Here is a 24,184-nt window from a genome sequence, read left to right as displayed (position 1 = left end):
TTATATCTACAAAAAATCTTGAGATTTGTTTTGGAATCATATTAAACTTGTATATTAGTTGGGGAAAATTAACACGTTTATTATGGTGAGTCTTCCAATCCATGAACACAGTATACCCTTCACTTATTTAGGTCTTCTTTGATTCTTTCATCAGTGTTGTATAGTTTTCAGCATCCAAATCCTGTGCAAGTTTTGTTAAATTTATACCTAAATATTTCATCTTTTTTGAGTGATTGTAAATGGTAATGTATTTCTAAATTTTGGTATCTATAGTTCATTGCTAATATATAGAAATACAATTGATTACATGAGGTGGTTTTGTTTGTTTTAATTTTCTAATTGGTCTTAACAGCAAAAATATTTAAAAATAACATGATTTGAAAGTTATTCTGAAACAGTAAGGATATTTCCTATAAGTAGAAAATCTGAAAATCAATTATGCTTTAATATCACTAAGAATATTAGAACTTACTGTTGAATCACATGTACATTCTCACTTTCTTGGATTTGTACCTTTACATATAGTAAATATTAGTTTTAGACTCTTCCTGCATGAAAAATATGGTACATTTTCTCTTAAAATTGGAAGTGTGTTTAAGTGCTTATTTTCTTGACAATGTTTATATTTCTATTACTGGATTTTTTTTTTTAGACTGGTGTCATTCAGTATTTCTACATCGAAGACTGGCAATTTGTTAATGATTATCGACATCCTGTTGGTGTGAAAAAGATTTTTCCTGATCCAAATGGGACCAGATTAGTTTTCATTGATGAAAAAAGTGATGGATTTGTCTACTGTCCAGTAAGTCTGGAAGATTTCTTAAGCATTCATTTTTTTAAAATGTAATATACAAAGAAAAATGTTTTTAATGTATATTATATATAAAATCATTTTTCTTAACTAGTTCAAGGATTAGAGTACTTCGTTAAATCATGTTTGTGATCCATTTTTACAATTATTTACATCAAGAAAACTTTTTCCATTATTTTGCAGTTCTTCATAGTGTCAGTCCCAGAAAGATTTTTTTTTTTTAAGATTTTATTTATTTATTTATTTGACACAGACACAGCGAGAGAGGAAACACAAGCAGGGGGAGTGGGAGAGGGAGAAGCAGGCTTCCCGCTGAGCAGGGAGCCCAATGCAGGGCTCGATCCCAGGACCCTGGGATCATGACCTGAGCCAAAGGCAGACGCTTAACAACTGAGCCACCCAGGTGCCCCCCAGAAAGATTTTTAAATGGAATAATAGTTATATTCTGTACCACTTTAACCTTATTTACTGGAAAGTGTTACAGTATGTCTTGATTTAAATGACTTTTCTCTCCAGGTATGCCATAAGCTTCAGAGGGCAGGGACTCCTTTCTGCCCACCTCACTTGATTTTCCTCTTGCCTTAATGATCCTGAACAGAAAGAAAAGGTATTTTTGAATAAGATAGATTAAAAACAGATGGACCCTTTTTAGAATCAGTTACTCTTATTTTTATACATCCCTTACTGTTTTTTAAAATAAATTAGAAAAAGGAGATGGGTTTTTACATCATTTACTATACTTGGATTTTTTCTTTACTTACTTTTGATATCCAGTTAATGATTTAGTATGTTCTTGGTCACAGTTCATATAGCCTACAGCTGTTCTCGGATGCATCTTTTTTTTTTTTTAAGATTTTATTTATTTATTTATTTGAGAGAGAGAGCACGACCAGGGTGGGGAGGGGCAGAGGGAGAGGCAGATTCCTTGCTGAGCAGGGAGCCCAATGCGGGGCTTGGTCCCAGGACCCTGAGATCATGACCTGAGCCTAAGGCAGACCCTTGGCCGACTGAGCCACCCAGTCGCCCCTCTCAGACACATCTTAGTAACTGCTCCCCTGGTGTCTGTGCTTTGCCACTCAGTGGAGACCGCTTTCCCCTCACTGTCCACTTCACTAGATACTGAGACTTCCCTCCTTCCTTCCTTCCTTCCTTCCTTCCTTTTCTCTCTTCCTTTCCTTCCTTCCTGTCTGTCTCTTTCTCTTCCTTTTTTTCTTTTTTTCTCTTTTTCTCTTTGATAAATCTGTTATCTTTGATAAATATAACAGTTTTCCACAGGAGCATCTGGATTATTTAAGCAAAATTCCCAATGTGCCAATTCTCATTCATCCCATTCCTCTCCCAGTCACAGAACAAGTGAGGAAAAAATGACATAAATAGGAAGATAACCCTGAGTTCTTTCTACTTGATCAGGAAATCCCTCTTGGACAGATCCCCTTTCTGTAGCAGGGCCCCCGTCCGAGCTGCCCGGCTTCCCTGGGTGGGCTCACCACAGATGGAAGCTGCTGCTGAGGGTACCTAGAAGGCAGGCGGGGAAATCAGGGACTGACAGGAGTTAAGGCAGAACTGGGGTCTGACCTCTAGTGAAAGGGTGAGGAGTTCGAGCAGTCTGAACGAGTTGATGCATTTTTCTTTCACCTTTTACAGTCCTCCTTTCCTTGACAGTTTCTGTTAAAGAGGCTACACGACCTTCCTCATTGAGTTGCTGTGAGGTTTCAGTGAGTTGATTCTTCCAAACACAGGATCGGGCACGTGGTAGCTATTTAGCAGGTGTTAGCTAAAGCCCTGCCTCTTTATTGCTTTACCACCCTTAAACCCCTCCAGTTCCAGAATTATCTCACTTGCTGCTGCCCGTTCCCACTCCTATTTCCAACTCTAACCTGCAGCTCCATTATGTGTTAAGAAAAAAATGTTAAGAAAAAAAAATCCACACAAAAGCCTGAGTGTGTGAGAGCATAGGCCCTCTCTAACCCAACCTGTGGGTGGCTGTTTGCTTTTATCCAAAGTGAGATCTCACTGCTAGGTTAGATATCCCAGGGGAATATGCCGATATCTGAGGGGAATATGGCGCCTACAGGAGTGAATTCTTCTTGTAAATAACACCAGCTCAGTCTTTCTACAAGTAAGGTGAGCTTGGCAGGGAAGGGGAAGGCGGGCTTGTGGTGCGGAGCCTTCCTCACCGCCTAGGGCACAGGAGGAGGCCCCTGGCCTCCAGCCCAGAGTGCCGTGCATTTGATTTCATTTGATCACTCACCCTGTCATAGCATGTTACTACTGCAGCTTACTCTTCTACTCCACTTCAGTGAATCCTAGAGAAACATTGTTTCTGTGCTGTACATATATGACAATATATAATTATTCAGGGGCGCCTGGGTGGCTCAGTCAGTTAAGCGTCTGCCTTGGGCTCAGGTGGTGATCCCAGGATGCTTGGGATCGAGCCCCACGTTGGGCTTCCTGCTCAGTGGGGAGTCTGCTTCTCCCTCTCCCTCTGCCCCTCCCTCCTGCTCAGGCTCTCCCTCTCTCTCTCTCTCTCAAATAAATAAATAAAATCTTTAAAAAAAAAAAAAGAAAAAAAAATATAACTATTCAGATGACCACTGTTCCTCTTTAAAGTTCTTATATTTACATGCAGGTTCCCTCATATGTATGTTTATTCAACCAGTTTTTCCTCACTGTGTATAGGAAGTGTAAGGAAGCGACTGACATTATACAGGAAAATTGGGAGAGGTGACTTTTTCCTTACAGATGCCCTAATATAACAGCCTTGTACCCCATCACTCTATAAGCCCATTAAGGATGACGTGATATATTACAGGAAGTTCATCAATAGGTAGGGTGTGGAAGTTAAGCACATGGACTCTGAAGACAGACAAACAGACCTGGATTTAAGATTAGTAATAATAACAACTAATATTTTTGTGCTGAGTACTCCTCATATATATCAGGTATCTCCTAATCCTTATAGCAGCCCCAGAGATAAATACTCATATATTTTTTTAAAATAAACTTTAGGCCCAAGCTGGGGCTCAAATTCATAACCCTGAGATCAAGAGTCACATGTCCTACTGACTGAGCCAGTCGGGCACCCCCAACAAGTACTCATACTATTGGCCATTTTATAGGTGAAGAAACTAAGGTTAGAAAAGATAAGTAACTTGTCCCAGGTCACACGGAAAATGGCATCTGTGGTCTGAGTCCAGGGTGGCTTCCTCCAGAGCCCTCACTTTGATCAGAGTCCCCGTTTCACCGTTTCTAAAATGGGTGCAGTTCTACCTACTCGGTAGGTTGTTATGTAAAAACAAAATGGGACGATGTCCATAAAGCATTTATGCAGTGCCTGCCATGTGATAAGTGCTCAACAAATGGTTACCTTTTTAAAAAAATTCTGCCCCCAGTCTGGTGGCACTGGTGTGCTCCTCTGCACAAACCAAGGGTCAGTGTCACACAGGGGTTAGAAGCAGAGACTGGGGGGCCAGACTGCCTGCTGGGTCCAAGTCCTGGCTCTTCAACTTACTAGCTGTGTGACTTTGGGCAAATTTCTTTGTGCCTAAGCTGCTTCATCCGCAAAATGGGCATAACAATGCCTATCTTGGGGGCGCCTGGTTGTCTCGGTTGGTTAAGTGTCTGACTTCGGCTCAGGTCATGATCTTGGGGTCCTGGGATTGAGCCCCATGTCAGGCTCCTGACTTAAAGCTCAGGTCATGATCTCAGGGTCCTGGGATGGAGCCCCAAATCAGGCTCCCTGCTCAGCAGGGAGTCTGCTTCTCCCTCTTCCTCTGCCCCGTCCCCCCACCCCCCGCCGGCTCGTGCCCTCTCTCTCTCTCCCCGCCCCCCCACTCTGCAGTCTCTCTCTCAAATAAATAAATAAAATCTTTAAAAAAAGAATGCCTATCTTGTACAGTATGAAGTTAGAATTAAATGAGGTTGCAATATATAAGTAATTAGCATAATACCTGATAAGTAGCACTATCTAATAGAAATATAATTAGGACTACATATAATCTTAAATTTTCTGCTAGCCACATTTTTTTAAAGAAGATAAAAAGAAACAGGTGAAATTAATGCTAATGTATTCAACCCAATATTATTACTTCAGTATGTAATCAATATAAAAAATGAGATGTTTTACCCTCTTTTTCATACTAGCTCCCTGAGATCTAGTAGATAGTTCGAACTTACACCTCAGTCAGACTAGACACATTTCAGTGTTCAGATAGCCACATGTGGCTGTGAAATAGTAGCTGCTGTATTGGACAGCATAGCTCTATGGTATTAGTTATTCTTTGCAAGAATCGTACATTTCATCCTTATTTTGAGAGCAAGATGGGGTAGGGAGGAGGCGGGTATTTCTCAGCTTCACATTCAGTGTATATATAAGCCTCTCTGCCGAGGCCCCTGGAATATGTGCATTGATTTTTTTTTAATAGCTTATAACACTAACAGTACATTTTATATTTATTGGAATGCATTCTAGAGAAGCTTTTGAAATAAAATAGACCTAGTGGAGTTTATTTGATTTTCAAATATGTATGAATTAATTCGTTTCTTCTCTAGCTGGAACATTTCTATACCAGGTATTGAAAATTTTCTGAACACAAGTGTGTTTGTAGTTTAAATTTCCGTTGTCTTCAGCAACTTCAGCCTTTTTTTTTCTTAAGCTGAAGCTTTGTGTCCAGACTTGTCTTTTTTCCTGAAAATGCACCATGTTTTAGATAAAAGTCTTGATTTGCCGTACAAACCACAGGGTTGTTTGTTTTTTTTTCAAGTGGGATCTAGTACAGGAGTAGGAAAAGGAACTTTCTTTCCTGCTATGGCTGGAGTGTTGTTGGGGTGAACGCGGTGGGAAAGCTACACCAACCAAGGCAGCAAACAGGCTCCTACCAAGGCCAGCGAGGACAATTTCAGTGCAGACGTGGGGCAGATCTGTAAATCCTGTTTTGTAGGTTAATGATGCTACCTATGAGATTCCAGACTTTTCACCAACCATTAAAGGTGTTCTTTGGGAAAACTGGCCGATGGATAAAGGCGTATTTCTTGCTTACGATGATGATAAGGTGTACACTTACGTCTTTCACAAGGACACGATACAAGGTACTTAATCACTTTTTTGTTGGTAAATAAATTTCTATGACAATGAAATTAAAGCATTCCCTTCTGATTTATGTGCTGAGGATCCACTTTTAGCATTAAGATGTCTGTTTTCCAATCTAGGATCCAAGGTCATCTTGGCTGGAGGCACCAAAGTCCCCTTCTCTCATAGACCTTTGCTGTTGTATAATGGGGAGCTAACCTGCCAGACACAGAGTGGAAAAATAAACAACATCTACCTGAGCACCCACAAGTTCCTGGACTGTTTAAAAGATGTGGGGCCTAACGAGCTGCAGCAAATGCTGACACAGACTTTAATGCTCAAAAGGTAGGACTCCAAGCACTTCTCAGGAGTTCTCATTTGCTTTTGTGATTTTAAAGGTCATATCCTATGGAAGTAGATGGAGATGATAGTATTGGCCTTGTTTGCAGGATTATTGTGAGGCTCAGACAAGATCACGGGGATGAGAATGTGTGTAAATTCTAAAGGAAGTACTGTTGTCCTAAGCCCTTCGGAACAGAGAGGTTTCTCCTCACCCAAATAGCACACTTACTGTGAAATTCTAATAAGCCTAATTTTCAACAGTATCCTAATGTCAACATAAGAAGTTTGGCTTTGCCTTGCTTGGGATTTCCTTTTTCTGCTTTTTCTTCTTACCTGTTACGGCCGCTGTGAGTCTTCCTTTGTGGCTCTGACCATGTCTTAAATGTTGCTGTTCCTCAGGGTCCCATGAGCCCCCTCTTCTCGTCTCTAATTATTCTTCCTAAATGAATCTCCTCTACTTACTTGGCTTCAGTAGCATTCACAAGAGGCTGACTCCAAAACGTGTATCTTCCACTTAAAGCTGTACTTACCACTGCCTACCAGTTGTGTGTTTGGGAGTCCATGAGCTCCTCACACTTGCTCTCTTTAAAACAACTCATCTTCCCCAGTCCCCTCTTTTCCCCCAGTACTAATCCCACGTACACATGTCCCAACACACCCACACACCAGACCCTCTTCTCCCTGCACCCTCCTCTCGCCCCATACTCTCCCACTAACTCAGGCCCTCACTCAGAATAACGTATAAGGTAACCACTCCCCGACTGCTCTCTCTGCTGATGGCCTCATGACAAACTCATCTATTCGCCACACTTGAAAATACCAGTCTGATCCTCTCACTCTCTGCTGGAGATCTTTCCCCTTGGCTTGAGGAAGAAATCCCTCCTCCTCGGGGACCTCAGTATGACGTACTGGCCACTTGCTTTAATACCAGCCTCAACTATCCCTTCCTCCACTCCCTCTCTGTTCTGCTGGCTGCTTGAACGTGATACTTTTCATGGTTCTTTGCCTTGACACATACAGCTTTCTCTTCCCAGAATGCCCTTCCTCTATGTCTGTCTGTAGTAACTCTGCATTCTTCACACTCAACTGAGCCGTCTCCTGCTCCGGGATGCCTCCCCTGCACCCCCTAACCCCTGGCAGCCTGGGTTAGAGGCCTTCCTGGTGGGCTGATTGCCTCGGGGCCGTAGATACAGTGGTTTAGAGCACTTTCCTCCTACTGCTGCGTGATGGTCTTGGGAGGTCTCTAAGCTTCACGTTTCCTCATCTGTAAGGGAGAAACGACAATATTCCTTAGTGAGTAGGGTTGTTAGGGTAATCCAGTGAGAGAATTTATGCAAAGCGTTTGGCACAGATTCACGTATTGGAAGCGCAGTTACCTCTATCACACTGTGTCAGGATCATCCATTGACTTACTGTCTCTTCCACCTTCCCCAGTCATGACTGCCTGAAGGACAATGACTGTGTGTTTGATCTTTGTACCTTGGTTCCAAGCACAGTTTCTGGCACAAAATAGGAGCTCAGTAAATGCGCGCTGGGTGGGAAAATGCCTAGGTGACTAGATGGATAGATGTAATACATGCATTGATGTAGCATGAAAGTTTAATTGGCATTTATGGTCATGTTTTAAACCAGAGGTCAGCAACCTTTTTCTGTTATGGACCAAATGGTGAGCATATCAGGCTTTAAAAGCCATGGGATCGCTCTCATATCTACCCAAGTCGGCCATTGTAACACAAGAGCGGCCAAGACAATCCCTAAAAAAATGGACTGAGTGGCCTTGTTCCAGTCAGACTTGGGTCACGGAAGCAGACAGCTGACTGGATTTGGCTTGTCAGCCATAGTTTGCTGGCCCCTGTTTTAAATTTCCAAATCTATAGGAGTAGAGTACTGTTACTAGATTTATGTGAGAACAGAAATAATTTTCACCTATGTGTGAAGTAAACCCAAAAATAAACAAACAAAAAGAGTTAGTTGTTAATGAGGGAGGGTGGTTACACAGATTAGATTCAGATTAGTAAAAGAAATTCAAGAAAAAATATTTTTTAAAGATTTTATTTATTTGAGAGAGAGAGAACACAAGCAGGGGGCAGAGGGAGAAGCAGGCTCCCCGTGGAGCAGGGAGGCCAATGCGGGACTTGATCCCAGAACCCTGGGATCATGACCCGAGCCGAAGGCAGAAGCTTAACCTAGACTGAGCCACCCAGGCAAGAAAAAACATTTATCTGTACAATAAAGGAAGAAAAGTTTATGTAGTTTTTCATAACTTGGAAATGATGATTACGGATGAAGAAATGTTTTGCAAAAATTAAGACCTAACATTAAATTATATATAACCTGAAAATTGCGAACTAGGGGGCAAGTAGAGCTCCCTGATTAAACTGATATATTCAAATGCTAGGTTTTCTGATGCTTGGGAAATGTGCAAGCTTCTGGACGATCACGCTGCCTGGAATGAGCTGGCCAGAGCTTGTCTCCATCACATGGAAGTGGAGTTTGCAATCCGCATCTATCGGACCATTGGAAATGTTGGCATGGTGATGTCCTTGGAACAGATAAAGGTAGACAGCAGCTCATGAGAATTACTACATTAGGATTTAAATGGTATTTATTCAATCATTTTACGTTTCTGTGGTTAATCTTACCTAACTCAGCAAGTTAATTGATAGAACCTTACCACTTCCTACTAAGGAAAGGCTTTAAAAAAAAAAAAAAAAAATGAAACCCTTGTATTTCTTCTCATAAAAACTCCTCTTATTTATAGGGAATAGAAGACTACAATCTTCTGGCAGGACATCTTGCCATGTTTACTAGTGATTTCAACCTGGCTCAGGACCTGTACCTTGCATCCAGCTGTCCTATTGCTGCCCTGGAGGTATGGCAGCAGATAGGGATGGGAAAATCCCCTTTGCATAGTTAACATTTCTCAGCACCGGAAACCACGTGCCTTCCGCCTCCTGGAATTTAGACATTTCAGCTGTAAGACCCCTGAGTATTCATTAACTTCAGAAATACTTTCATTCTGTGTTCTGCGGAACCATAAAAGGCATGTTATTGTAATGTTACCAAATAATTTCAAGTCTCACTGTGTCCGAAGAGAACAGATTATGTAATTTACAAAAATGCACACACATGGAAACAGCCACGGTTTATATCGAGAGCCCACATGTGCTGGGCACTTTTCTAAGCACTTGACATATTTTAACTCATTTAACCCTCACAACAATCCCAGAAGATAGTTATTTTCTCTATTGCCAAATGGGGAAACTGAGGTTACATGTATCTTTTACTTGGTGTATGAGATTCTATTCTGTGTTAAGAGGTGGACCGAGGACCTTGGTTTCCCAGAGGTGAGCATTGCAGGGGAAGGACTAGAACAGGGAGAAGGACCTAGCTCAATGCAAGGGCAAAGTGGCTATATAGAGTAGCAATTAAGAACAGGAACTTTAGCGTTTGACATGTCTGGGTTCAGATCCCAGCTCTGTGTCACCCTGGACAAGTTATTTAATTTTTCTGTGTCCTGGGTCCCATTTCTTTAAAGTAGGGGTAACAATATCTGGCCTACAGGGTTCTTGTAAAGATTTAAAAATGAGGCTAGATCTTTTGCGACAGAGCCTGATCAACAGTAAAGATGCTGGGGCGCCTGGGTGGCTCAGTCGGTTAAGCAGCGGCCTTTGACTCAGGTCATGATCCTGGGGTCCTGGGATTGAATCCTGCGTCGGGCTCCTTGCTCAGTGGGGAGTCTGCTTCTCCCTCTGCCTGCCACTCCCCCTGCTTGTGCTCTCTCTCTGACAAATAAATAAATAAAATATTTTTTAAAAATAGTAAAGATGCAAAGTGGTAGCTATTGTCATTAACGTTATCCTACCTCAAATCAGCATTTCCACAACTACGTAGAGGAGGTGTTTTGAAAACATACTTGCTATTAGTTTTACAACCTCATTTTTTCACATTGCCCTACAGCAAATTTTCATTTTTAAATTTTAAGTGAACTGAATTAATTTTAACAAAAAAATTTAATTTTATATTATTTGCAATAATTGAGGACACCCTGAGAAATTTTCAGAATTTGAACTGGTACACATTGAAGTAGGACTATGGCTGCAATATGAAGGCAAAAATGTCACCTTAATTCTTCTGCATTTAGTTGTGAACACTTGCCGTGTGCTACCAGATTTGTAAAGGATTTGAGGTGATGACTTACCAGTGGAGAGGGGTGATTGCACCTGTCATTCCTTTAACCTCAATTTGAAGGCTGAGGAGTTAGCTAGGTAAAGAGGTCAGAGGCACAGCCCTACCGCTCAGCTCTGCCAGGTACCAGCAGTATAACTTTGTATATAAAACTAGCCTCTCTTTGCCTCAGTTTCTGGATCTCTAAAATGGGTACAGGAAAAGTTCCTTGCAAAAGGCCCAATTAGGAAAAGTAAACAAGCTAATGCCCTTGAATAGTACCTGGCAAAGAAGAGCAGTTGAAAAGTGTTAGCTGTTATTAATTCTTTACAAAGTGTGAATAAAGTGAGGAATGAACTCTAAAAGATTTTTAGTGATTAGTTTATGTTTGGAATTGTGTGCCAGATGAAGATAAAAGACCACAGGAGCCAGGAAGAAAGACACAGTCACATTTTGTATTTATGTTTGCTATTATTCGTGTTGTGATATAGCTTCAGATTTTCTCAGGAAATAAAGTCAGTTCCTTTTTTTTTTTTTTTTAAGATTTTATTTATTTGTTTGTCAGAGAGAGAGCACAAGCAGGGGGAGTGGCTGGCAGAGGAGAAGTGGGCTCCCCACTGAGCAGGGAGCCTGATGTGGGACTTGATCCCAGGACCCCAAAGGCAGACGCTTAATTGACTGAGCCACCCAGGTGTTACACATCAATTCCTATAGTAAAGTATTTCTCATTTTTTTATTATCTCCCCTCTAATAAGAAAAATTAATCTTGATTGGATTGATTTTTAATTCAATTTAATTTTTTCCTATTGGTAAAAATGAAATACTAAAGAATAATATTTTGTTAGGTAGGATTGAGTTTTGGAGGACCATAAACCATTTTAATAGTAAGGTGTTTTTGCTCTCCAAGAATTAATTTTACCCTTGTGGGAGCTCTGTCACTCCCACTGAGAATGTATGCTCGAGTAATATACTATCCTTGCCAAGGTCAAGTTCCACTTTTTAAACAAAAAGCTTTTCTGATCACTTCCAGTAAAACTAGCACTGTATGGTGACTACGCAGAGTAATTTGTTCATTTGGAATTAAGGTCTCTCTCTTTCTCTTCCCGGCAGATGAGAAGGGACTTACAGCACTGGGACAGTGCCCTGCAACTGGCAAAGCGGCTGGCCCCAGACCAGATGCCGTTTATATCAAAAGAATATGCCATTCAGCTTGAATTCACGTAAGTCCTTCTCTTTATGTTTTTCAGTCAGTCGCTAACTGCTGAATATCTTCAATTCCAAACTGCCATTAATGAGAAGGCCCTCCATTGATTGAATAATTGTTGGTTAGGGGTAAAAAGCTATATTATTTGTACTTCCAAAAAAAATGTCTTTTCTCACTAGTGAAGGCTTGTCCAGGCCTTTATCCACTTTGATTTTCAGCATCAAAATTGAAGTCTGGGTGTAAGCCTTTCCTACACTCAGAGTCTGTCTAGATACTATTTTGAATCACACTTGGCCAACAACAGTTACACCTAACATTGGGGTGACGGACTGCTTTTCACACACAGCCTGTGTTCATGATCTTGACCTTTTTGAACACTTTGAGGATTTGCAGTGTAATTTCAAGTCATATTGAAAAAAAACACAGAATTTGGTCTACATCTTCTGTTTGCTTAAAATTACAGTTTTTCTCTCTTTAAATTCAATTGCATATGGATAAAAATTAGGGCTGAAAGTCAAGCCAGAAGCTTTTCACAGGTGGTTATTCAGCGCTTGAGTAATAATCCTTCATGCTGCATGAATAGGCTTCACAAATCTCTCCTACCTTGGGAAACAATCTATTACAAGAGCTTTGGAGTTTTCTGGTGCTCTTCATTGCTCAACAGTCTTAATTGTGATTAGTCTTAATCGACAGACTGTAGATTTATATTTCATTGCAGGATAAAAGTGTGATTTTAGAAGCATTCAAGATCCAGTTTTAAGCTCACAGGCAGCCATAGTTAGTGCTACCAATTCAAGTGAATAATTTACTTGCAAATCAAGTTCACACAGGTACGTACAGTAACAACTATCACAACGGGACAGTTTCTTTTGACATTTATTATACATTCCAATTTCAAAAATAGTGAAATGTGGAAAAGTATTGGTCTTTGAACAAAGAAAATATGGTTCTAATGGTTTTTTAAAAATATTTTTATATAGTTCTACTTTATTTTCAGCAGACTGGATTCATTGAGAGTACTGACACCCAAACTATAGCTGTAGAAATCATTCTGTCAAAAAGTAGTCTTTCATTTCTAACCATGCTACCTTATTTGAAACTTTATGTTTTGCAAATAAAAACTTTTTAGAGATTTTATTTCTTTTGTAGTCAACCTCAATTTAATTTTGTCATATATTGGCCCCTTAAAAAGTAACTCCGTAGGGACACCTGGCTGGCTCAGTTCATAGAGCATGTGACTCTTGATCGCAGGGTTGTGAGTTCAAGTCCCATGTTGGGTGTAGAGATTATTTAAAAATAAAATCTTATTCAAAAAAAAAAAAAGGTAACTTCGTATACTAAGAAGGGAAAATTGCAATCTTAGTGCATAACCTAAAGGCCAAGGCCTCCCAGTGCCTTGGCCCTCCATCTCTATCCTGAGAGTAGTGACAGGGTCTTAGAGCACAAAACCTCTGTGCTGAAGGGAAAAGGGTCATTATATTGGGAGATGACCCACCATATCCTCTCAGAACACAGACAACCTAGTAAACCCTTGGACCATGCCAAAGACGTTTATTTTCTCTTTTTTGGAGGAAATCGAAGCTTTTGTAGCAAACTCAAACTTTGTCTTATTATAGTTGGATGAGCTGAGGCCAGTTGAAAGCCAATGCTTTGTTGTTGATACTTTTTTAACTTCCAACACTTTCTAGCCACCAATTCCCAAAACTTTCACTGCTATTTGGACTCTGATCTAGACACATACCCAAGTCCCCAACAATCAAGAGTTTCCTTTGTAATCATAGTAACTAAGTAGGTGGATCTCATCATCATCAAATATCCCAGTAGCCACCTGCTCTGACTTTGACCCCTAAGGCCCCAGGCCTCTGCTCAATTCCATGTCTGTTTCATACGCATTCAAGACCTTGATTAGGTCAAAGCAGTCTGTCACCTGTGGGGAGGATTTAGTTCTCTAGTCTGAGAGTAGACTAATCAGCTAGATCCATATGAGAGTTCCAAAATAAGATAATAATAAAGTGAGTAAGCTAAAATAACATAAAAATAAAGTGACTGCTCAGAAATTTTAACTTAGCCTCTCCTAATTGGGCTTGCCCAAGGAAAACCTCAGGCTCCTGATGGAGGAACTGTTATCCCTGTTGTCAAGAAACATCCCTAGCTGTGTTGACATAATTGGGTCCAAATATTAGAAATTTCCACTTAGAAACATTGCTGACCACAAAGCCTGGGCTGTCCAAAACAAAGTTCTTAAACAGCAGAATGGCTTCTCTTCCAAAAAATTCCTTGTATACCAACAGGTGGGGAAACTGAGTGAGGCTTAGCGAGATTGGATAACTTGCCTCAACTGGTAAGGTGGAGCTCAGGTAGGTCTCAGATAATGCCATTTTCAGAGAAGATGGATCTCCAAATGGGTCTTAGCCACAAATCACAGGATTCATTCTGTCCCAGATAATCAAAACAAGATAATAAATAGGTCTTCTGGATATGAAGATCCATGTTAACATCAGTTATGGGAGTATTATTATTATTTATATTATGTATAATACTTTTTATCTCAGTAAGAACCAGGGCTGCCAATACTGTAATCCTAAGTGTTCCTTTATGTCTACGCTGATCCTTTCAATACATATTCTACTTATAAATATTGGGCCTTTGGAAAATACATTGATTTTTATGGTCACATGATTCATTCATGTGACCGTATAGTGCCCTAAAAGGCATCATCAAAAGTGGCCTATTTAGAAGACACGAACAGACATTTCTCCAAAGAAGACATACAGATGGCCAACAGACACATGAAAAGGCACTCAGCATCACTCATCATCAGGGAAATGCAAATCAAAACCACAAACAGATATCACCTCACACCTGTCAGAATGGCTAAAATCAAAAACACAAGAAACAAGTGTTGGTGAGGATGTGGAGAAAAAGGAACGCTTGTGCATTGTTGGTGGGAATGTAAGCTGGTGCAGCCACTGTGAATGGTAGTGTGGAGGTTCCTCAAGAAGTTAAAAATAGAATTATTATATGATCCAGTAATCCCACTACTGGGTATTTACTCCAAAAAACCAAAAACACTAATTCAAAAAGATGTATGCAATCCTACATTTACTGCAGCTTTATTTACAAGAGCCAAGATATGGAAGCAACCCAAGTGTCCACTGATAGATGAATGGACAAAGAAGATGTGGTATATATATATATATATATATATATATATACACACACACACACACACATACACACACACACACAATGGGATAGTACTTGGCCATAAAAAAGAGTGCAGTCTTGCCATTTGCAGTAACACGGGTGGATCTAGAGGGTATAATGCTAAGTGAAATTAAGTCAGTTGGAGAAAAACAAATACTATGTGATTTTACTCATATGTGGAATTTAAGAAACAAATGAAGAAAAAAGACAAAAAACCATACTCTTAAAAATAGAGAACAAACTGGTGGTTGCCAGAGGGGAGTTGGGGGGGGGTGAAATAGGTGAAGGGGATTAACAGTAACTTATCATTATGAGCACGGAGGAGCATATAGAATAGTTGAATCATTGTACATCTGAAACTAATATAACCTTGAATTTAAAAAATAATTTTTTAAACACAAAGAATTCCCCCCAAAAGTGGCCCATCACATTTAATGTAGCTCCCAAAAATGCCTAATATACTACAAAGTAAGTACCCTACAGTCTAGCATAATCCAGCTTTATAATTATTATTTTTTTGAGAGAGACAGAGTGCGTGCTCACTCAAGTCAGTGAGGAGGCGGGGAGCAGAAGGAGAGGGAGAGAGAGAATCTTAAGCAGGCTCCATGCTCAGCTCGGATGAGCTCACAACCTAAGAGATCATGACCTGAGCCAAAATGAAGAGTCAAATGCTCAACTGACTGAGCCACCCAGGCGCCCCTATAATTATTTTTAAAGTAGCAAATAATAATGAACTGCATTTGAAAAAAACTTGTATGTTGTGTATCACATCTTTTGTGAGCTCAAGCAACTCAGTGTCAAAGATTATCTTTTAAATCTTGAATATGTAAATAAGATACATATTTATGTATTAAAATTCACTCTGATTTTTCTTTCAGGGGTGATTATGTAAATGCTTTGGCTCATTATGAGAAAGGAATAACTGGTGATCATAAGGTAACCTTGAATAAAGATATGTGTAATTATCTTTACGTTTGTTAGTTTCATTTAAAAAGCCATGGTCAGAATTGCATTTTATTTATTCAATATCTGGTAGGTGAGCTCTTTTTCAGTTTATTAACAACTTTGCAAGGATATAGTTAAATCATTTAAAAACACTTAAAAATTAAAGATGAAAATATTTTTTATCAGTCTGAAAAAGATATCTTTTCCTTTATATGCCAACTATGAGCTTCTTATTAGTGTCGGGAGTAAAATTTTTATCCCTTCGCACTTACAGGCTAACTATGATTTTCACGAGGCTTTTCCTTTCACTCTCATAAATAAAAGTTTCAATAAGCCCGTATAGTAACTCGCAGGCCATAAAAGTCCATTCTCCTGCTTCCTCTGTCACATGACGATCCTGGAGAGCATGTACTTTACCCACTATTCAAGCCGTTCTCCCATCCCAGAATTTTAGCTCAAGAAACCAAATTTTGCAATGAAAGTTGATGTTTTTACGTGCTGTCTTGTAAAGATTGAAAATCTTATATCCTGTTTTATAGCTAGAATTTTTATTACAGAAATAATACAATTTCATTATAGTCCATTTAAAAAATCACAACAGTGTAACACGAAACGTGAGAGTCCTACCATTCTCTCCTCTATCACACGACTCAGTGGTAACCACTGTTCATAGTTTTATATATTTCCACACAGAATCTTTTGTAAGCATACAAATATGTATGAAATGTGGGCTCTTACTAAATATGAAATCATTCATTTCCATTCATTTAGCAAAAATCAATTGAAATCCATTCTATGAAAATCAGCATTCTGCTTTCTTCATGGTTTTTCAAGTCAATACATACAAATCGATTTTAATCTTTTAAGAGTTTCTAATATTCTGTTGTTTAGATGTAGCACTGTCTTTTCATCCACTCCCTTATTGAATTATAATTGTTTTTGCTTTTTTTACTATCGAAATACTGCAATGAATATTCCACCTAGTATACATGTATCTTTAACTACCTAAGATAGTATATATTAGTATAAGGTATATATTATATATATATATATACACACACACACACACATATATATAAGATAGTATAAGGATATATTCTTATAGATGGGATTTCTAGGTCATAAAATGTATGCTTTTAATTTTTTATAATGTCAAGTTGCTCTCCAAAAGAATTTATAGCAACTAATACAGCTATAGACCATATATGAAAGTGTCCATTTCCCCCCATATTTCCAACAACATCAAATGTTAACATTTTATCTCCTCTACCAATTTCATAAGCCAAAAAAAAAAGGTATTTTGTGTGTATTTGATTATTAGTGAAGCTGAGCATGTTTTATTTATTGGTCAGTTGTATGTTTTTTTATGAATTCCCTGATCATATCCTTTGCTCGGGTTTTTGATATTTTCTTCGGCTACATATATTTTAGGTGTTTTTTTTTTTCCTTTTTTTTAAAGATTTTATTTATTTATTTGACAGAGAGAGACACAGCGAGAGAGGGAACACAAGCAGGGGGAGTGGGAGAGGGAGAAGCAGGCTCCCTGCTGAGCAGGGAGTCCGATGCAGGGCTCGATCCCAGGACCCTGGGATCATGACCTGAGCTAAAGGCAGGCGCTTAACGACTGAGCCACCCAGGTGCCCCTAGGTGTTTTTTTTTAAATCTGTGTTATCGAATACACTAACCACTAGCCACACATAGCTATTTAAATTATTGAAAATTAAATAAAATTTAAAATTCAGTTTCTCTGTCACACTGGCCATATTTCAACTGCTCAAGAGCCACTTGTGACTATTAGCTACCATGTTGGACCAGGCAGATATAGAACATTTCCATCATCACAGAATGTTCCATTAGACATGCTGTCACATAAAATGCAATCTGACATTCTATTTCACTAGTACGGATTAGTTACTTGAAAAGTTCTGTAGTTATCTTTAATGAATTAAACAATTTTACATAAAGTTTTTAATGTTTAATCATGTCTAGTGGAGAAATCTTCAATTTGGTAAATGTTTTTTTTTCCTTAATTTTGTTCATAGTATTATGCTGTGTATCAAGTATATTACTTCTCACATAAAATTTTATACCAAGAAGAAATACAAAGATATACAAGGCATTATAACAGGGGGTAGTAAAAATGTGTTCTTAAGCATAAAAGATATAGACTTCTTTTTTTTTTTTTTAGATTTTATTTAAATTCAAGTTAGTTAACATATAGTGTATTATTAGTTTCAGGGGAAGAATTTAGTGAATAATCAGTTGCATATAACACCTGGTGTTCATTACATCAAGTGCCTTCCTTAATGCCCATCACCAATTACCCCATCCCCCACCCAATTCCCCTCCTGCAACCCTCAGTTTGTTCCCTATAGTCTCTTACAGTTTACCTCCCTCTCTGCTTTTATCTTATTTTTCAGTTCCTTCCTCTATGTTCACCAGTTTTGTTTCTTAAATTCCACATATGAGTAAAATTATATGGTATTTGAAAAGATCTGGACTTCTAAAGAAAAAAATTTAACTTTGTAACAGGTGATTAAAAAAAAAGAGGACTCAGTGTTATTTCATAATCTTGAGATTTGCCTGAAAGGGTTAATGAAAGTAGTATTTGGGCTTATTTTAGATTTAAATTAATTTTTTGGCTGAAATACATCAGTTTAACTTAAGGTCTGATTTGTTAGTTATTTGCCTTATGGTTCCAGGAACATGATGAAGTATGTCTGGCTGGGGTGGCCCAGATGTCCATAAGAATGGGAGACATACGCCGAGGGGTCAACCAGGCTCTAAAGCATCCCAGCAGGGTCCTTAAAAGAGACTGTGGAGCCATATTGGAGAATATGAAGGTATGCTTTTCTCTGCATAAATATTCATGCGCTCTTACATGTAATAAATTCAGTGTTTTAATAATCTCATATTAATTTAGCAATTTTCAGAAGCAGCCCAACTGTATGAAAAAGGTCTCTATTATGACAAAGCAGCCTCTGTTTACATCCGCTGTAAGAATTGGTAAGAATTTGCTAAAATTTGTTCTGAGCAGGTGTGGAAATGAATGGGTCCTGTGTGGTCTCCCCTCTTGTTTCCTTGCTGTTCCTCCTGCCTGCACATCCTGTTCCCTCTTCTTTTTATCTCCTTCTTCTTCTTCGATGAGTTCATATTCATAGTTCGCTTTCCAAAGAACGGCGCGTCCTGTCAGTTTGGTGTGGGGAAATCTCTGATCAGACAACTTACTAGGGAAAAAAGCCCTATTGTTCCCGAAGAGCTAATGAACTGCCTTCATTTTCCCACAAAGAGGGAGGGCAGAGGTGTGGTGTCAGAAGGAAAAGCAGTTACATCTGCTTTTACCTATAGGAGCCAAGATTTTTTTAAAGATCATGATAGCTGTGTTTTGAATCCTAAAAACTAACATTTGATTGTAGGGAGCTACTCTGGGAGTGAACATAGTGCTGACATCATTCTCTTAAACCTACATTCTAGGGCAAAAGTTGGTGAGCTTCTGCCTCGTGTTTCTTCCCCAAAGATTCACTTGCAGTATGCCAAAGCGAAAGAAGCAGATGGAAGGTTTGTACAGTTTCTCAAACTCGTACAAGTTTAAAGCACTGTGTAAGTTTGATAAATTAACCATCAACCTTTGCAACCTCTATGAAAAGCAGAGGGGAGGAAGAAAACATCTTTTCCCTTCCCCTGGCCTGAAGTGCCAGACTATTCCGTTTCTCCCATATCTTACATACCTCAGGTGATCCTTTGTGTATTCAAATATAGGCTACTGTCTCTTTTTATTTGAGAGTTAAATATTAAAGTTGATATTTCTGATATCATAAGGCATGAAAACAAAGTGATCGTTGTTTTATCAAGAAGGATAACTTACGGATGCAGAGGACAAGAAAAGTGAAGAAATATGAACTCCACACCTCTGACTATACAGTATGAGCCTCAAAACAGCATCAAGATATCACAATGGATAGTTAATATTCTAAATATACAAAAATTCCCTGCATCTTGATATAAGAAACTCAAAGGCAAGGAGTCCTGGAGGAGGAAACACAATTATGAAATTGTATTTCATACGCACATGAAAAAGCTCTACCTCACTAATAATTAATACTAATTAATAATTATTAATAAATACTAATTAATGATAAATAATAAGCAGCAGTATGTTATTTTAACCTATCATATCATGAAAGATTTTATTTATTTTTTAAAGATTTTATTTATTTGACAGACACAAAGAGGGAACACAGCAGGGGGAGTGGGAGATGGAGAAGCAGGCTTCCCGCTGAGCAGGGAGCCCAATGTGGGTCTCGATCCCAGGACCCTGGGATCATGGCCTGAGCCGAAGGCAGACGCTTAACGACTGAGCCACCCAGGCCCCCTCGTGAAAGATTTTAAACTAATCACCATATTGTCAAAATGCACTCTGTATGCATCACTGATGGGAATATAATCTCTGTGGCCGTTGGAAAGTTATTTGGCAATATATATTTAGAGATTCTTAAAGGTCAATACTCTCTACCTTTAGAAAAGCAACCTTAGGAAACAGAGATATTCACTAAATGTCTTATTAAAATGGAAAGAACTGGAGAGCTAGTGGGGAATGAAGAGAAGTCTTGAGCTCCCTCCAGAGGTCGATGTGCAAAGATTTTATATATCACTCTCAGCTGTACCTGTAAATGTGAAATAGTCTGTATTTTCTGTTTTCTAAAATAAGCTTATATTACTATTATAATCTTCCAACTCAAAAAAAAGGGAAAAAAGTAAAGTGTAAAAAATTGTATGGTTCAGATGAGAAAATGCAATTCGATATTAGCATTTTACTGTTAGTTTATCAAACTTTTAAAAAGAACACATTTCAGTGAGCTGATTCCTTATATTCTTTGTGATGAAGAACAAAGAAGTTCAAGAAAAATAAGCAGCCACCATCAATAAAACATTGTCCCATTTATTGACATTTTCCCCCTAAATATGACAGTGGTAAGAAAGCTTTTCTGAACTAAATCTTTCTTATAGATACAAAGAAGCTGTTGTGGCTTATGAGAATGCAAAACAGTGGAACAGTGTAATCCGCATCTATCTGGATCACCTCAGCAATCCTGAAAAGGCAGTCAGTATTGTCCGGGAGACCCAGTCTCTGGATGGCGCCAAAATGGTAGCCAGGTAACAGAATGCATTATTTTTGGACTTCCAAAAACTAGCCTTAAAAGAAAGCCCCCACTTCCCCTCATCAAATAAATAAATTCAAAGGGAATATTTATTCTTTTTAAATTTTTTTGTTAGGTCTAAGTGCTTAAATTCAAAGTCTGTTTGTTGTGGTCAGTGTATGAGAGTATGCTTTTCAAATATAAGTATATAGTGTAGAACTGCGGTTTGCCTAATTTTTATTTTTAAATGGCTTCTCATAGTTGCAAAAAGATTTTATTGTGTAAATGACAAACTTATTTTAAACGAGTCAAGCTGATTAAAGTACTTTGTTTTAGGTTTTTTCTGCAGTTGGGTGACTACGGGTCTGCAATCCAGTTTCTTGTTATGTCCAAATGTAATCATGAAGCTTTCACACTGGCCCAGCAGCACAACAAAATGGAAATCTATGCAGACATTATTGGTAAATACCACTGTTTGCCCTAATTTCTCTTAAAGATTTGTATCATAGGTATACTTGACTCTTACGATCTAATTATCAGATTGGCACGCCCACACACCATTTATACATAGACACATGCATATCTGGATGTTACTGGTCAGACTTCAGGATTCCTGCTATCTCAAAGTGAGATGAAATTATAAGACCATTTTCAAAAATTAAGGTTTTGGAGGGGGGGCGCCTTTAAAAGAGGTCAGATTTCCCAAATTCTGCTATTTGTCAACCAGTGTTAGAACAAGGTTCCAAAATGAAGGTAACAGAAAACACAAAAGAATTTTTTAAGAAATATTTTCACAAACTTTTTAAATTGTCTTATAAATTAAGATTTTATGATTATACTTTGATAAAGAGTGATATACACAAGATGTGATTTTCCAGAAGAAAGTCCAAAAGAGAATTTTATATTCTGAGAACACCTGCTTATAGATTTTCTTCCCTTGTTTGCAATTATTCTTAGAAACTACTGAAATAATGTTCAGATTCTCACTTTATAAGGGCCATACGTAACGTTATTTGTGGTGGTATTTTATTTTGTTTTGTTTTTAGTGTGGAAAAATATACATAACAAGAATTTACCATTTTAACCGTTTTTACATGTACACTTCAGTCATATATTAAGTACATTCGCTTTGTACAGCCATCAGCACCACCCATCTCCAGAACTTTTCCATCATCCTGAACTAAAACCCTATACTCAGTAAACAGTATCTCCCCGTTTCCCTCTCCCCCAGCCCCTGGTAGCCACTGTTCTACTCTCTGTCTATATAAATTTGACTATTCATAGTGTGTCATATAAGTGGAGTCATGAAGTATTTGTCCTTTTGTGTTATTTTGGGGTTTTTTTAATTTAATTTTTTTTTTTAAGTGGGCTCCATGCCCAGTGGGGCTTGAGCTCATAACCCTGAGATCAAGACCGAAGCTGAAATCAAGAGCCGACACTCAACAGACTGAGCCACCCAGGTGGCCCTGTGTTATTTTGTTTTTTAAAATTCACAAAATGACCATAAGAATTGATGGTAGGATTTATGAGAAAATTTTATTTCAGTCTTTAAGGGAACAAATAGGTAAAAGCATCTTCTAATATCTTAGAAAGCCATTCAGATAATTGGAGAAAATAAAGAGCTAAAGAAAAAAAGGAAGTATAGATAAAAGCAACATTAGAATCATTAATATTTAACTTGACAGATGACATTTCTGTCTTAATACTGCAAATCACCATAGCACTAATGCATTGTAAGTTTTCTCATTTGTAAGGATGTGGCTTATCCTGTATCGCATGCACACACACACGGTTACTTTTCTCCACCTTTCTATACCCCTTCTCTCGTAAACTTCCTATGTACCTTGGGCTGGAGGGCCAGGGCTGTCGTTATACTTTGGTGCAGTAATGGGCCTCCGACTCCCCTGGGTAAATGTAAACAATGATTTGAGGTCCTTCTTCCTCTGTGCTTAACATATTGAAGCTTCAAACCTAAAGAAAAACAATAATTATCTTTAAATGACATCTATGGGCTACTTGAATGTTATCTCCTTACTTGTCTGACAAATACAGACAGTTGTCTAAACCAGGCATTGCTGAGACAGGGAGATGGATTACATTTGTATTAAGGTTGATCTATGATTGTTCTGAAACTCTAGGCACATCATGATTGCAATTATTGTCCTAGTTGTTCCTGTTGTTTCAGGAAATGAGATTGAGACTCTTAGAGATGGATAAAAGTCACAGAGGGTAATGTCAGACCACAACCTAGATTCTCACAAAGCCTCATCATTTCCTGTCCTGATTCCTATGTAAGAGTGAGAAGAAGATGGAACAGAGTTGGTATTTGGGATAATGATGGTGAATGTGTTTTGTGATGAAAACAAACACTGATGATAACACTGATATTCGCAGTTAAAAATTTTTTAATCACCTATTTTTAGACCAACTGTTTTTAGATCTTATTTTTAAGTTAACAATAAAAGGTAAACAAGTTTTGCTCAGATATTTTACTCAATGAACTTCTGTTGTAGGTTCTGAAGATACTACTAATGAAGACTATCAAAGTGTCGCCTTATATTTTGAAGGAGAAAAAAGACATTTTCAGGCTGGAAAATTCTTCTTGCTGTGTGGCCAATATTCACGTGTTAGTATTTCCCAAGAAAATATACATTGAACTCCCCAGGAATGCTTATGGGAAATATTTTTTTATTTATTTAAGTAATCTCTGTGCCCATTGTGGGGCTCAAACTCACGAGCCCGAGATCAAGAATCACATGCTCCACCGACTGAATCAGCCAGGCACCCCAGAAATATTTTAAAATATATTATGCTCCCAGATACCCAGATCTGAAGTCTGAGCTAATTTTAAATCATCCTCTCTCTTCCACAGCCAATGACATTCTTCCCTTGTAGTATCTCTGACATCTGTCCCTTTTCATTCTAACGACCATCAGCTTAATTCAAACCTGGGTCACCTATTACTAGATTATTACAATATGATTTCTATTTCCCTGTTTTTAGTTTCTGTCCCTATGACTCACCCTTCATTTTGTGCCCCAAATGGTGTGCACTTCTATTGCTAAAGCGCCCCTACAGCAGGGGTTATGGTGTTCAAGCAAGGGCCGGAACTAAGTGAAGCTGTGCATTCATTGTGTGACAAGTTGGGGACCACTGGGTAGCACCTGTTTGGTCTGGAGGAAATAGCTTCTGCTTCCAGAACATTGTTGCCTTTCAGGAGTTGGTCCTACTAGTGCCGGATCAGAGGATTTTTCATGAGAAACAGAAGTCTCGGTCTCCCAGTTTTAAAATATGGGCCCAGG

General features: G+C 38.6%; 1 protein-coding gene across 1 annotated transcript in view; it reads left to right on the top strand.

Annotated features, from left to right (window-relative positions):
- WDR19 (WD repeat domain 19) overlaps positions 1 to 24,184 on the top strand; it is an 80,587-nt gene that overhangs the window by 25,511 nt on the left and 30,892 nt on the right. The window contains exons 11-23 of the mRNA XM_081812441.1: positions 653 to 802; positions 5,752 to 5,899; positions 6,020 to 6,224; positions 8,620 to 8,779; positions 8,983 to 9,093; positions 11,499 to 11,608; positions 15,678 to 15,735; positions 18,447 to 18,587; positions 18,668 to 18,750; positions 19,219 to 19,302; positions 20,752 to 20,898; positions 21,219 to 21,343; positions 23,396 to 23,508. Coding sequence (XP_081668567.1) covers positions 653 to 802; positions 5,752 to 5,899; positions 6,020 to 6,224; positions 8,620 to 8,779; positions 8,983 to 9,093; positions 11,499 to 11,608; positions 15,678 to 15,735; positions 18,447 to 18,587; positions 18,668 to 18,750; positions 19,219 to 19,302; positions 20,752 to 20,898; positions 21,219 to 21,343; positions 23,396 to 23,508 — 1,635 coding nt within the window. The remainder of the gene's footprint in view (positions 1 to 652; positions 803 to 5,751; positions 5,900 to 6,019; positions 6,225 to 8,619; positions 8,780 to 8,982; positions 9,094 to 11,498; positions 11,609 to 15,677; positions 15,736 to 18,446; positions 18,588 to 18,667; positions 18,751 to 19,218; positions 19,303 to 20,751; positions 20,899 to 21,218; positions 21,344 to 23,395; positions 23,509 to 24,184) is intronic.

This window comes from Leptonychotes weddellii, chromosome 2 (assembly GCF_054177405.1).
Source record: "Leptonychotes weddellii isolate Sample4059 chromosome 2, ASM5417740v2, whole genome shotgun sequence".
Taxonomy (NCBI): Eukaryota; Metazoa; Chordata; class Mammalia; order Carnivora; family Phocidae; genus Leptonychotes; species Leptonychotes weddellii.
This window is presented reverse-complemented; position numbering and strand designations above follow the sequence as displayed.